The sequence below is a fragment of the Mchenga conophoros genome, linkage group LG20 (genome assembly GCF_057382185.1).
Source record: "Mchenga conophoros isolate Kocher_MC1m ecotype Shallow Benthic linkage group LG20, M_conophoros_male_GT1.1, whole genome shotgun sequence".
NCBI lineage: Eukaryota > Metazoa > Chordata > Actinopteri > Cichliformes > Cichlidae > Mchenga > Mchenga conophoros.
Window position 1 is genome coordinate 8495337 of NC_140545.1, and position 16293 is coordinate 8511629.

Below are 16293 nucleotides of genomic sequence, written 5' to 3' on the forward strand. Positions count from 1 at the left end.
TAAAGAACTTCCCTTCCAAGTAATTTGATGAAATAAAAGCAGAACACAGCAAACACTGAGATCTGAATATGCAGTATGGCGCTGCGTCTTCCATCTGTGTACCACACATAATAACCTGTCAACTCGCAAGTAAACATCTCAAACATCAAACAGCGATTATCACAAATGTCATTCTCCTGACGCACTTCGGCTGGGCGAGCCACTGGAAAACATGCCGCAACGGTGCATTGCTACACTGTCAGCCGCTGAAACACTAACACAGCGCTTCTTCCTTTTTTTTTTTTTTTTTTCTGAGTTCAAAACAAGTACAAGAGTAGCATCAAGAAAACATTCCACTTGCTATACGGCAATATATATGCACGTCAGGTGTGGAGGAACCAAGACATGTTGATGGGAAGTAGGCTACTGGAACAAAGCATCCATGGACAACGGCTGATAATATAGAACTGATGCAGAGATGCTATTATGTATCACATATGCCGACCCAATGAGAGGGTATATGCCACACATGTGAGAACTATGGATGAGCAGAAAGCCAACATCCAAACTCACCAAGAAGTACCTGGTAATAACCACACGTGTCACCATCAAATGCAAAATACATCACTGTTCACACTGCTGTTCTGCACAGGCGTCAGTCCTGTAAGCCTGCTCATCACTAAGACTGGATACAGATATAAATTCAGGACTGGAGTGACCATCAGTCACCTCACACTCACCAATCCTCCTCATCAGGATCGATAGCGAGGACATCAGGATGCCATTTAGCCTGGATAAGTGGGTATATTGGCCAAATGGTAAAAAAGAGAGAGAAGATAACCTGGACTGAAGGGGTGGAGCCACCAGAAGGAGGAATAGCAGATATATGGGACAGCTACAAGTACCTGGGTATCCCACAATCCAAGGGAAACCATGATAAAGATGCACAAAGGTCAGCCACAAGTACTTCCAGAAGATAAGACGGTTTTAAAAAGCCAGCTGAATGGTAGGAATAAGATCCAAGCCATCAATACATCCTCTCTACTGCTCAGCACATACCCCACTGTCGTACCAAGCTGGTCACAGGAGGAGAGAGATGCCACTGATGTGAAGAAACAAAAACTCCTCACAACCGGAAGTCCAGCACCCTGAGGCTCTATGAGCACTGCAAATGGCGAGGGCAAGGATTAGTGTCAGAGGCACAATCCAGAATGAAACATGGAGCATCTGTGAATATATCAGGCGCCCAAGAAGAGCTGCTCCAAGAACGCCTCAGGCAGCTGAAGACAGACGGTGAGGAACAGAAAGAGGAGCAATCTACACGACCAAGGCCCTGAATGGGATGAACCACTGACAAATAGAGGAAGTGGCTGACATCAAGAAATCTTACCAGTGGCCAGAAAAGAACTGCTAAAAGGACAGCACAGAGGCTCTGATCACGGCAGCACAAGAACAGGCCCTAAGCACCAGACGCATAGAGGCAGGAGTCTACCAAAGCAGATAGGACCTGCAGACTGTACTACTTAGTAGCAGGATATTTACTGTATGTGGACCTTGCGTGCGCACTGAGGCACAACCAAGCAGCTGAGATAGCGTACAGGAACATCTGTGCCACTTATGGACAACAAGTCACGTGCAGAAAAACTGAAAGCAATATAATGTCACTGGAAAAGAAAGTGTAAATGTCGTTTTTTCATAACAGCACAGAAATGTGCTACATAAAAAGCAAGGACAGTACACTTCAACACAGCTGAACAAGCCACTTCAACAACACACGCGCACACTCCCAAGGTATACTTGTGTGCAGCATGAGGAACGAAGCCGTCATACACTTCAATGCAATCCCGAGACACTCCACACAAACACACCCGCCTCTTATATGGTAATACAGGCCAGCACATAAAAACCCCTCTTTAATCTAATGACTAAAGCTGAGCGCTTTATGCATATTTTGCAGTGTATTGAGCACAAATAGTGAAGGCCTCTCACCTAGACCTCCTTTTAAATTAAAAAGAGCATAATTGTGCTATTTAGTCATTAGGGAGCCTTTTTTTTAATAGGGGGACTTAAATATTACAGGACTACTCAATGACAAAAAAATCTACACTCACGTGAAGCCAGAAATAAAAGCAATGAATTTAAAATAAAACATTCCACAGACTCAAATGAATAATAAAAATAAAACTAAGATTTGCCTGTAATAATTAATAATGAATCCAACTGATACAGCTGGGTTTTTCCTTCTCAGGGGATTCTCATCTGCAACTGTGGAGCCACAGAAAAATCTGCCAATATTTTATTATTTGAGGTTTCATTTACTTAACATATATTTTTGTTTAGCAAGGTTGTGGTTATCAAATAGACAGAAATAACATGTAAATGCCTGGATTTCTATCTAATCAGGTAGCACAGACTCATGCCTTTATTGTATGTGGACCTATCGTGCATTTGTTTATGGCTGCCGTGGGAATTAAAGGTCTTTGCTACATTAGGCATGTTAATTACTAATAAACACAACGTGAAGCCGAGGTTGTCATAAACCAAGGTTTTAGAAAATCTAAATTCTTACCTGACAGCATTAGAGAGTCAAACAATTTGTCCTCACCAATCAGTCATGATTGATTGCTTGTACAACACAAACACAGACAACTTGTTTTCATCATATTTTATCCAGAGCTCCAGACCGATCAACAAATCTCTGCTTTCACCTCGTGTCTTAAGCCAGCTTGGCTTTCAGGCCCTCTTTTTAATTTACTGGCACAGAACAGAAGGACGTCTCTGCAGATCGAAGTGTGACTGGCTGATGTGTGCGTGCAGCTTGTTGAGGTCTGCATTCCTCTCAGCGAAGCAGACAAACATGTGCAAGGTCTGCTTTCACTTGTCCGTCTAAAGAAAATACAGAAGGCGCTTTGCTTTCAAGCCTGTGGCCTTGGCTTCTGCTAGTACTCAGTATTCACTTACACCAGCATTCAAATGAATCCTTTTTCAGTAATTGCATGGCCTTCTAACTTTTTCTGCTCTCTGTACATAATCAAACCCAAACATGCTATATAATTTTTTAAAAAAACAGACACTAACCCAGCTTCATCTCCAAAACTTCACACAATGAAGCTAATTGGAGCCATTGTTCAGTTTCCAATTATTCATCTCACAATTTCTTCTAACAACAAATGCACAAAAACATTGTGCCTATTTTCTGTCTTCTCCACCTTTAATTTTATTGTTCTCTACATCTGTTGCTTTTCTTGAACACACACACACACATTCACACATAGGTACACACACACGTACACTCTTCTATCAGCACTATACATCTTTACAGTTTCACCATGGCAACAGAAAAAAGGGAGACGACAACGGCCTTGGCTGTTTTCAGACGCGTATAATGACACTGGCCTTCTCGACACAACACGAGAGCGAGAAAGAGGCTCGAGCCTGAAGAACAAAGAATGGCGTGCATGTGTTTTTCATCTTTCGCAGTCAGGGTGCAGGAGTTGGTTTGAAAAGTTGTGCTTCTCGAGGGCTACACACATTCAGCGTGACTCACAGCTTCGCGTCTGACTTTCCTGTAACACAACATCAGCTTGACTTCTCCACATGACTACAATCAGGAAAGACCAATGAGTCATCTGTTCACTGAACCGTCCATTCATCCTCTGTGTATCCAACTGTCTTCTCTGACAGTGGAAAGATTGTGCGTGTCGAAATTTCCCAAACAAAATGCTCACACTGAGCGCCGAGTTCAGTAACTATGTGACAACGGCGGCTCACGATGAAAGAAAGAAAGCACTCGTTCAAATATGCACTGAACTTTTAGTTCGGTTTGTGCTGTTTTAGTTACATGTTTTAGCAGGAACCTTCTGTGCAAAGGCAACCCACTGTGCCCTGCTGCATAGCGTCAAGAGGTTGACAAGCAAACACGACTGAAACCCCAGTGTCGTCTCTCTGATACAAACTGGTCGTGGAACAATGCCAAAAACTGAACCGGAGCCAGGCAGATGTCAGCGACGTTTCCATAGAGATCACGTGATACTGTGTCTTTGAACGTGAGAGATATAGATCAGTTCATAACAAGGAAGAAATTGCATTTATCTTTTTGGGGTTTTTTTTGTAATACACAGATGAGTATTACAACACAGTTAAGCTGCCGTTTTATACATTTAAGTTCTGTTTCATTCGCTGCATGGTGAACTGAATGAATCAGACTCTTACAGTTATCCTTACTCTGGTCATGATGTTACCATCATAAACTCGGGATCAATCAAACGACAAGTCAATTAATTCAGTCATTTCAGTTGTGGATCCAAAAGCATGAAGCTGTGTGTGAGAGTTTGATTCACTGCTAATGAGTTTGTCTCTTTTCAAGAAACTTTTTAATTTTGTTGTATTCTACTCTTTGTCTCTTTATTGATTAAAAACAAAACAGACTCTCTCTACTCTAATTCAGACATACAGAAGGAATGAACCTCCTTCTGTATGTCTGACCTCCAACTGGCATCACCGCAACCTCCACCATCTTACTCAAACTTTCATTTGAGTATGTATTTCTTAACCATGATTAGACATCTAGAGAAGATCTCCACCTGATAGTTTTTCAGTGTAGAAATATTTGCTGGGTAAAAGAAAGCATCAAGAGGAGGCCATGAACACCACACACTGACGTATGGCCAACCCTCTAGCTACCCCACAAAAATCAATGAACAGTTGTTAAAGTCATTAATTTGTCCTTTTCTATCAGAGCGTTCTGCAGAACCCTTTCACCATGCTATTGTTCCCACAAACACACATTTTAACAGTGACATCAACTATTTGACTTGACTTTCTTGAGAGCTTCATTGACTAATTAACACTAATGACAAAATATTCCAGCCATCAGTGTTTTCACATCATCTGAAAGTGTTACAAATCGAACTTCCTGCTCTTTCTTTTGATGCATTAATGCGTTAACGAGCTAACGTGTTGACGCTGTGCAGCCCCACGCACAGGGCGATCCGCGCTAACTCGCTAACAGAGATTTTTCGGTTATGGCGTTAACGTCATTTTAACAAGATTAACGCTTACAGCACTAGTTATAAGTTATCAAAGTGCCTATAGTGATTTGCTGTAGGCCTAAGACCTGAAGGATCACGTCCTGTGTTATCTTTATGCACCATGCAAGTAATGGTCTCAGCCCGATCAACTTCATAAAAATGTTCTGGCTCTGCTGCTGAAGCAAATACTTTGCTGCAGAGGTTGCTGCTGATTTGGAGATTTGGAGACAGAGTTAATGTAGTAAAGCTATTTTAAAGTGCTTTTACTTGTGACATTGTATCCCCTGCAGACATTACTCAGTGTCATGATGTTATTACACACTTTATACCCCCGAGCTGCAATCATTTCAGAGATATTTTTGATTAAAGAAGTACACACTACACAGTACTTGCAGTGCACCATTCATATAGTCATATAACAGTGGTCTACCTGTATGTTTTTTATTTTGATATCACATCTGATCAATAAATGACACTTCCAGTTGAGGAGTCATTTGTCACAGAGTACAACTTTACCCTGATTCAGCACCCTGAGGATCTGGCATCTACTGGCCTGTTCTTCCAGGTTAGAGCACAGGAAACTACAACTCGAAGCTCATATATCTCCACCACTTTTCCCAGAGGCACGGCGTTTAATACACTGCAGCTGCACACCACGCCCAAACCAACAATGCACTTCCACCGCCAAACTCCATTTAAAGAAATATTTATTTGGCACTTGTTTACAGTCTGTAACACCTTGACAAAAGGCAAAAACACTGATGAATTACTCTCTACTGCAGTAAAAGCAGTTACAAGAGTTCTCGTTCTCCAATTGTGTTTTCTGCATATGATCGTGTGGGCTTCTAAACAGTCCGAGAACTCAAATGGACATAAATCAACATGGCTGCAATTTTTCATATTAGATCTCATTTTTCACAACGGCCAATTAGTCTGAAGCAGCTGGCAGCAACACGCACATAGTCATACTTGCTGTATGCTTTCTCACAAACACACGCACACGCACAGACAGTGAGGAGACGAGAAGGCAGATATCTCCTTGCTTCGTCATGCAGAACCTTGTTTCAGTGTGTGTGTGATTGACAGAGAGGCGGTGTGTTTCTTCTAGGAGGCCTTTTGCAGGTCAGATGCGCTGTCAGTTACCCGAGACCCATTAAGCTAACTTCAGCACCAGGGCAAAACACACAAACACACACATGAAAGGGAATTATTCAGAGTGCGCATCTACTTCTTTCTCCCTCTGCCGTTATTAAACTTTGATTTGTCTCTAAGCAGCATTCATTCTATAACAGTCTCAATTTTTAATGCTCATTGTGCTGATGAAATGTAATGATAATGAAAGCGCATGTGTGTACAGTAAATAAGTGCACGCATATTAAGTTTGTGGAAACGCTGTGTGTGTGTGTGTGTGTGTGTGTGTGTGTGTGTGTGTGTGTGTGTGTGTGTGTGTGTGTGTGTGTGTGTGTGTGTGGTTGAGTCTCAGTGTGAAGGCATCTGTGTGTGTGTGCCGAGTCTGAGTGCATGCTCCAAGTTAATAAGTCAAGGTGTTAGCATTAGCTTGCGGGCTGGTGCAGGATGCTACAGGGATAGCAGTGCCTCTCTGCTTCCTCTACCATGCTGTCAAGGCCTGAGGCTGTCTCACTATATCCTCCACATAGTCAAACTGACTCCTCTTTCACTCCCTCAAGCATCATGAGCATTTTCATCACTTTTTCTTTCTTGGATAACTTTTCATCACCTACTTCTGCCTTCTAAAGGTAGCTGCTGTGGTAGCAGTCTATGCAGAAGACTTTGGAGTGTTATACCTGATGCTCTTTCCTGAATTTTTTTTCCACAGACGTGGGAGGGTGTAAGCTGCTATGTTTATTTATTTATTTCTTCTTATGTGCTGAGGTAGTCTGACCTAGCAATCAGGCATATTCGGCTAAAAAGCACGACATACTACCAATCTCATGAATCTCATTTCAAGCCTGCTGCTTTTCCTTACAAAGCAAAATCAGTCTGATATGTGACAACTGTGACCCATTTTGCTTGTCTGTTTTTAAAGAGTGGAATGGCAACCTAATCACATCCTATACTTCTACAGAACAGCACTGTTAGTGCTGTGTTATAACAAGAAAGTCCTGGGTTTGAATCTGCTGGTCTGTTGGGGTCTTTCTGTGTTGAGACTGAATGAAACCCCTTTTGGCTGCTTGTGTCCTCTCCATGTGATTTAAAACTGGCTGATTGATGTCCATCTCTCTAATTTAGGCCTGTGACAAGCTGGCAATCTGTTGCAGGGTCTCCCCCAAACCCAAACTGCATGAAGCCCCAGTCTCATAGACCTAGAAATTCAACAACCATATGGCAACCACCAGTCAAAGGGGAAAAATGGTAATTCTCTGACCTGTAGGTGAGTGATTGCTGTGATTGTCTCTGTGAAATTCGCAAAATCTCCATCATTCAGAGAATGTTTGTCTTAAGTGAAACTAATGTCGTTCGCGCAACTTTTACTTGGTGAAGGCGAATGTTTTCCATTCTCTGTGTTGCACTTTTTCCAAGTTTCACTACAGCTGAAAGAGTTAAAGGTGAATGTTTGACAAGATGGCACTTTTCATACATACTACACCTACCTATGGGAATCTGCTAGCAACCAAAGTGATCACATGGAGGTTTTTGAGGCACCACTCTCTTTGTGACCAATTTCAACTGGTGCTACAGGTTGCAGCAATCGCCTGCAACCTTTAACAACCACTTGCAAACTAGTCAAGGAATCCCTGAGGGGGTAACCAATCAGTCTGTAGGCCTGTGTGACAGAGGACTAAGTGGTTAAGATAATGAATGAATGGGCGGATGGATGAGTTTTCTCCATCAGTTTCACTTTTCCAGTTAGTTTTGTGTTGTAACCATAAACTGGATATAAAAGCGCACCATTTAATTTGTGGACTCGGGTTTATCATTTTGGCCATACTTAGACGAGGGAGTAAAGCTGAAATTCGCTACACTGAAGTTTGGCTAATGAAAAAACAGGAAACAAGAAAACTGAAAACACATTTCATAATTTTGATCCTTTAACAAATGAGTTATAAGAAAGAAAAAAAAACACATCAGTAGATTTTTCATAAAAAAATGCTTTAAACTTTGTTTTCTTATTGTCAGGCTTTGAGCACATTTTTTTTCTATAAAGAGAGAAAGGTGCCCTTCCAGACGTTTCATCATTGGGTCTACTGGCATTGACCCGTATGTGGAACCAGCCTCAAATAGAAACTTATTGAATTTGATTTTTTTTGCATTTCACTCTCAGCTTCACGTCTCAGCCTTAGAGGATGCTGCCTGATTATAATTTACTGTTTCTGTCGCTGGTGTTTGCTTTACATTACAAAAGTTCTTCCTAATCTTAAAGAAATATTTGAGTTTTATGAAAAAAATTAAGAGAATAGTTTTTTCTACATGTACAGAAAAAATCTGAAGAAATATTGAAGCAGATTTGAAGGAAGGTGACTAATCTCAAAACGTGGATAGGCAACTTTTGTCTTTCTTCTGGTTTTCTCTTTAATGGTTCTTTTTCTGCTAACTTGCCAGCCAGTCTTTTGTATCCTCACCCCTTTACCCATAATATAAATAATCTCTCTTAATCGCCTCCCGTTCAGCTGGCCTTACATGTTACATCAATACTTTTAGAGCTGAAGAGCTTCTGTTGCATGCACTGCTGCTAACTGCTAGATCCAAATAAATATCAAATATCACTCCTTACGCTGTTCTTCTTCCTTGCTTCACTCTCATGTGTGCAGCTGTCATGTTAATTTTCTCTCAACTCCAAGTTCATCCCTGTGTACGTATATTCCCAGACGTGTCACTAGTGTTTTCAGGCTGTTTGATTTGACTTTCTCGTGCCCTCTTTTTTTTCCCCTTCCTTCCTCCAAACTTTGTGTTTTTCATTTTTTTACACTATTTCTGTCACCCGCCTTTTTCTGTTCATTAATCATTAATATTTTCACTCCCTTTGTTCCTCCTCTGCATTTTTCATCTTTCAATTGTTTTTTTTCCTCGCTGCATCTCTCTATACAGTATACACTTTCCTTACTCTCTCCTCTGTCTCTTTACTTCTCCACCCCTCTCCTTCTCTTTTAATCATATTCTTTTCCTCCACATTAATTCCACCTCATTATATTCACCTTACTAAGGAGCTTTTGGAAGTTAGCCTGCAGTCGGTCTCTTTCTCTTGGTCTCAGGTGGATGGGGACTCATTATGCAAACCCAAATATCAGTTTAACCCAGTTACAGCACTGGGAGACACCTACGCATATGGACACATTATAATTACTCCCCCTTTTTGTTGTTTCTCAGTAAGCCGGCTTCTTTAACCTTTTACTCTCAAACCTCAGCTATTTTACATTGAATGTCTACAATGGTCAAAACTTTAGACCATTTTGCCTGGCTTGGAGTGGAAAATAACAATGGAAAATACTTTTTGGTGTGTTACATTTTGTCTGTTAATCTATTCATTTTACAACAATCACATCACATCAATCCTTTTTAGCATTTTTGTAGTTGTTTTTTGGGAGCGGGGTACTATGACTATTAGTTTCACCTGTAGTGAAAAAGTTAGCGGTGATGTTGTGTCTTCACATTTAATAAGAGACTTGTTAAATGTGCTGATCTTTGTTTTAGGTGTTACAAATTCACATATTTCTGTGAACATGTTGCATTATTCTGTAGCTGTAAGACCGAGGGTGGGAAAAAAAATGCATACTACATTTACCAGACGTTGGTTAAGGCAGGAGACGGGACAAAGATGGTGAAGCAATCTTAAATTTTTTTATTTATTTATTTATTTTGGGGGAGGGGTCCATTTAGGGGTGGGAGGAGCATTATGTCACAAAATTATCTGACTGTACGAAGAACTGACTCAGATCGACTGCAGTCACTCTCATACAGATTGCCAAGCCATCTGTAATCAGTCTAAGTCTGTCTGAACTGAGGAGTGCAACTTGTCTGCAACACATCTCTTTGCATTATAGGACTCAATTTAGCTGGTTGCTAACCGGCTCTACTTACATCCCTATATAAAAGCAAGGTTGCCAAGTGTCTATATAATTTTTCCGTTAAATCATCTTTTTTGTAGCAATTATGTCACCATTTGTGGAGGAATTTCTGAATTTCTATTTCAAATCTATGGCTGGTTCTGGCTGGACTCTGAATGTGAGTAGTGAATTTGTGTACATGTGGACGGTAACAGATTTGCAACAGGTGGAAACAGACTTGTGATTTTTCATGATTTATCGGTTAACTGTTGTGTTATCACAAACAGACTATAAGTAATTGCCAAACCTCATGCTGTTTTACCGCTGTCTTGACGTACCAAAATTACTTTGAACAGTCACATTTCACTCGTGCCACGGTCTCCAGTAACTGTTTTCCTTAGTGTGACGGTAGCATGAAAACGACACACTAACACTTATATTAAATAAATTTTTTTACAAACCTACAACATTCGTACATACGCGTTCATCAAGCCAATAATGGCACAGTTTTACATCACAAGTCAAAATATTAGTAATTTTTTCCTGAACAAAAAGGTTGTTTTTAAAAATGGTTAATAACTCGAGATCCCCAGCATACTGCATGTTAGTTTACATCTGTAAATAGACGTCTCTATACTTCGCATCAAGCTCAACTGCAAAGCCCACACCATCTGCTTCACTCACCGGGTTCACATAGACAGGTGTGCCTCTCCCATTGGTCGGAACAACGGCTATGAGCTGGACAGGGAGACGAGAGGCAGGGATTACCGACACTGCAGCCAGTTTCCACTTTGACAGCTCTAGAGGGGCGGGGCAGAGCGGGGGCGTCCGGTCTCACGCCTAATCGAACGCCCTGTAGGAAGAGAAAGTGAGGGTCACGTTACCTCAACACAACACACAAAAACAATAGCAGCTGTATTAGCGTATTCACCGGCCTATCCCAGAGTCATTTTTTACTTTTATTTTTTATCTTCACTGTATTTTGGATTACCCCAGAAATTAAAGCTGTCCTCAAGCAGAAGAGGAGGGCCTTCAAATCCATAGACAAAGAGGAGTTGAAAAGGGTGCAGAGAGAGTTGAGGGGACTGATAAGGAATGGGAAGGACAGCTACAGGCAGAAGATGGAGAACCAGCTTCAGCAAAACAACGTTGGTGAAGTCTGGAGAGGCCTCAGAACCATCTCAGGCCACAAACAGCAGAACTCTCTGCCTGGTAGGGATGTGAGGTGGGCAAATGAACTGAATCATTTCTTCAACAGATTTGATTCAACCATGAGACAGTCTACAACATCGGCTGCAGACTCACCCACCCCCACTGCTGCTGTTCCACCTCAGACACTTCACACCTCCTCTATTCACCCTGCTCACTCCCCCCCACCCCCAACAACAGCATCCAATACACACTCAACACAAGGCTCCAGCCTGTCTCTCTCAACCACCCAGGTTAGGAGGGAACTGAGGAGGATTAATGGCAAGAAGGCAGCGGGCCCAGATGGCATCAGCTCGAGGGTCGTCAGGTCCTGCGCGGACCAACTGTGTGGGGTGATGGAGCACCTCTTCAACCTGAGCCTGAGGTTGGGAAGAGTCCCACAGCTCTGGAAAACCTCCTGTGTTGTACCAGTGCCAAAGACTTCACGCCCCAAGGACCTCAACAGCTACAGGCCGGTGGCTCTGACATCCCACCTGATGAAGACCCTGGAGCGGTTGGTCCTGGCTCAGCTTTGGCGCCTAACAAGCTCATCACTGGACCCACTTCAGTTTGCCTACCAGCCTGGCATTGGAGCGGATGATGCCGTCATTCACCTCCTACATCGTTCCCTCGCTCACCTGGAGACCGCTGGAAGCACTGTGAGAATCATGTTCTTTGATTTCTCCAGTGCCTTCAACACCATTCTTCCCTCGGTTCTGAAGGACAAGCTGGAGAACTCTGGAGTGGACCATCACCTCACTACCTGGATTTTGGACTACCTCACCGACCGACCACAGTATGTGAGGACTCAGGGCTGTGTGTCGGACAGGGTCGTCTGCAGTACGGGGGCCCCACAGGGAACGGTTCTGGCTCCGTTCCTCTTCACCATCTACACTGCAGACTTCTCCCACAATTCCACCCAGTGCTTCCTGCAGAAGTTCTCTGATGACTCTGCAATAGTCGGCCTCATCACTGATGGGGACGACAAGGAGTACAGAGGACTGACTCAAGACTTTGTGGACTGGTGCCAGCTGAACTACCTCCAGATCAATGCCAGTAAAACCAAGGAGCTGGTGGTAGACTTCCGCAGGCACAAGCATTCTCCACTGCAACCACTGAACATCCAGGGTATGGACATTGAGGCTGTGGACAGCTACAGGTACCTTGGTGTTCATCTGAACAACAGACTGGACTGGACTCATAACTCAGACGCCCTCTACAGGAAAGGGCAGAGCAGGCTGTACCTGCTGCGGAGACTCAGGTCGTTTGGGGTGGAGGGCCCACTCCTGAAGACCTTCTATGACTCTGTGGTGGCTTCTGCTATCTTTTATGGTGTGGTCTGCTGGGGCGGCAGCATCTCTGCTGGGGACAGGAAGAGACTGAACAGGGTGATCCGAAGGGCCAGCTCTGTTCTAGGATGCCCTCTGGACCCAGTGGAGGTGGTGAGTGACAGGAGAATGGCGGCTAAGCTGTCATCCCTGTTGGACAACGTCTCCCACCCCATGCAGCAGACTGTGACAGCACTGAGCAGCTCCTTCAGTGGGAGACTGCGGCACCCACGGTGTGGGACGGAGAGATTTCGCAGGTCTTTCCTCCCCACTGCTGTCAGACTCCACAACAAAGACTTTAACTGAACAAACACACACATCCACACATGTGCAATAACACTAAGTGCAATAATCTTTTCTGGCATCGTTGTATTTTTACTCAGTTGTATATAGCATTCGTATTCTATTTTTATCTTATTGTATATTTTTATTCTATTTTATTCTACTGTATATAGTATATTATTTTATTCTATTCTGTACAGCTGTGTACTGTATTTATTCTTATTGTATTCGAATTTTTGCGTCATAACTTTTGCACTGTCCACTTCCTGCTGTGACAAAACAAATTTCCCACGTGTGGGACTAATAAAGGTTATCTTATCTTATCTTATCTTATGAGTTAAAAACTCCATCCTTTACCTGTATGCATCCTCTTATCCCGTTCTGAACCTCCCCAGATCCCAGCACTCCTCCAACATGCAGATGTTTCACCTTCAAACCATGAATCTCATTTCCCACTATCACTGTTCCCTAATGGGGAAAGAAGGAAAGAGGTGGGGGAACAGATGGAGACAGGAAAGGAAAAGAATATGATTATTAATAGCAGCAAACACACTCAGCAATGAAGGGTAAAAAAAAATAGTTACAAGCTAGTGACCATCAGTAAAAACATAATTAAAAAGATGTTTCTGTTATGAGTTTACATCAAAATGAACTGAAAAAGATACGATTTTTTTCCCTGGAAGGATTATTGATTTCCAGAAACCGCTATATTGTTATTTACCGATATATCAGCGAGCAGCGCCAGGTTATTATGAGGCTTGTGTCAGTCAAATAGAAGGGGAGGTGGAGAGGAGCGTGAAAAGAATTCGACTGAATGATTGGCTTCATTAAACAGAAGAAAACCATAATATGCAATCACTGCAGAGAAGGTCAATGCTCAAGTGATAACTCCAGCAGAATTGTGAAGAAATGTTGACAGGCGACTTGGCTTGCGAGGATCATGAAAGCAAAATCAATGAGCCGCATTCATCACCGTTTCAGCAGCAGTAGAAGATGCTAAAATGGAAGCTGAGATATGTCTGATAACAGCGGCACATGTGCCAAAACCCCTTTCAAAGGCAACTGCCGTTTAATTGTTTAATAATTTTGTATTTGAAATGTTTTTCTGCACCATTTGCTCAGTGTGCTACTTGATGCACTTTGGAGAATAGCCTGGTGAACTACAATGAACAGATGAAAGACATAACGTGCTGACAGACGATTTAGGGAATAGCACGACATAAAAACACGACAAAGGCTGTTTGTGTTTGCTTAAACCGAGCCAAAGATGATTATAATACGGACGGTGGTTGTGCACGTGCTTCTCTGTGTTCATGTCACTGCCACATATGTACAGGCGCATACATCATACTAGCGCATGCACGGAAACAAACATCGCACAGTACAATCTGACATAATAATCCACCGGAGATTAGTGAAACGAGGATTAGAAGCCCACATCTTGGGGAGTCTGACGCTCTGCAGGATTTTAGAAAAACCTGTATATGTTCTAAACATTTATATGTATGTGCGTATGTGTGTGTGTTTCTTTGATATAGGCTTTGTATTTGTTTTAAAAAGGCAGGATGTTGTATAACACTGTCAAGGATTGTTAGGCAAAGAACGGAAGGAGGGAGAAGTAATAATGCAGTAAGAAATAAAAAGATAGGAAGATAACAAGGTTTACTTTTGATGAAATATACTTGAAATGTACTATGAATATACCTTAAGACGTGTGTGAAATACGTTTTTGTATGTTCCAAAGACTTTTTTCATGTCATGCGAATTATACCCATGGCTCATATGTAAGGTAAATTAAGGAAAATGAACTCCGACATTAGAATCTCAGCTGAAAATTTAACCCTGCATAACATTGCTTTCAAAAACGCAGACTGCAAGAGTACTTTATTAAGCACCTGTTGACCAAGCACGCCAAAACCTTGCCATTTCCTTTTAGCTGCTATGTATGCCAGTATTTTTAAGATTAGACACAAAGCTTTTTATTTCAATAAAGCTTACAGTTAGGGCTGATTAGGTGACCCTGAACTAGCTCCTTCTCATGTTACAATGAGCTCAGTCTGCTGAAGGACTTTCTGTAACGCGCTGATTATTTCTTCTCCACTGACGTCTTTTTCCCCTCCATGTGTTTATACATCACTGCATATCATTATATGTGTCCTCCGTCTCCCTATGTTCTTTTTTTTTACTTTTCTCTCCAACCCATCCCTCAGCCAATTGCAGCAGATGGCTGCCCTTCCCTGAGCATGGTTTCATCCTGTTGAAAGGGAGTTCTTCCTTCCCACCGTTGCCTAGTGCTGCTTACAAGGGGTTGTCTGATTGGTGGTTTTCGCAAAAATTCACCAGCCCAATCTACAATAAACTAATATCTTTCTTAATTTAAGGAATTCATACAATTGGTTATTTATTTATTCATGTTTAGCATCCTAAAATACATCCTTCATCGCTTTGGCTCAAAGCAGGAAGTGAGAGAGACGTCTGTACTTATGGGGACATTCTGGATTAGAGGAAATTAAATAGGTTTGCTTTCCTCGATTCATATTAAATGCTTTAAAATTTCAATTAAGTACTTCTCTGGCGATTACACCGAATAATATAGCCCATCAAGGAGCTGCAGATTTCAAACAGACAGAATAAATGGAGAATTACAACTGGAAAAAAAGAATTGCCTCTTTTAATTTGAACACAGTCAAAAAAAATAATTTTTAAGCCAAATTAAGCCTTATTGATTTCATAAAGCAGATACGACAAAAAACCTTCTTATTCATTTAAACTATGCTTGCAGGATAAATTTAATATTTAATTTACTTTTTTTTCAAGCTATTAAAGGACTTTAATTTCCCCCCCTTTAAAAAAATCGACTGTACTATGTGCCTCTAGTGTAAGTGTGCTCGATTTCGATGATAATTTGCACTACCTGATAGAGTCCGAAGTCCAGCCGCAGTGTGGCGACATAGCGAGTCTCGCGGCCACTGCGAACGTCTCGCAGCTCCAGCTGGAGGTCGTGCCACCGGCCGTCTGCCACTTGAACCTGATCCAACCGCAAACGCACCGGTCTGGTTGAGCCGCGGGTCACCGAAAAGACCAGCTGACCATTAATTACCTGATGAGAGCGAGAAGAATAAATGAATAAATAAAATTCGCAAATCACATTAAAAGAAAAACAAAAAGAAGAAAAAAGAGGGAGAGGGAGAAAAAAACGATCCACTGCTATGACTGTGTGAGTGTGACTGTGTGTAGGAGCGTGAAATCCGACATCTTGGCTCAGCTTCCACCGAGATTCTGCTAATTTAAAACACTCTTTGGATTTAGCATCTGAAACTTAACGTATATAAACAAGCTCAAATTGTGTTTAAGCCTAAATGCAGTTAAAGCTTTTTGAGTTTCTGGTGATAGTGGAAAGGTTGGTGAAAGGAAGGGCACCATTTATAGATGTACTCACAATCAGTGTTTCAGACGGTGAAACATAAGAAGCTCCTTCAACAC

At 42.0% G+C, this 16293-nt stretch overlaps 1 protein-coding gene across 3 annotated transcripts in view; it reads right to left on the reverse strand.

Moving 5' to 3' along the window:
- Nucleotides 1-16293, reverse strand: part of celsr3 (cadherin, EGF LAG seven-pass G-type receptor 3) — a 119958-nt gene that overhangs the window by 39293 nt on the left and 64372 nt on the right. For all 3 annotated transcript variants that reach the window (XM_085259583.1, XM_085259584.1, XM_085259582.1), the window contains 3 exons: nucleotides 15725-15910; nucleotides 13168-13278; nucleotides 10697-10865 (listed from right to left, as the gene is read on the reverse strand). In XM_085259583.1, the coding sequence (XP_085115709.1) occupies nucleotides 10697-10865; nucleotides 13168-13278; nucleotides 15725-15910 (466 nt within the window). The remainder of the gene's footprint in view (nucleotides 1-10696; nucleotides 10866-13167; nucleotides 13279-15724; nucleotides 15911-16293) is intronic.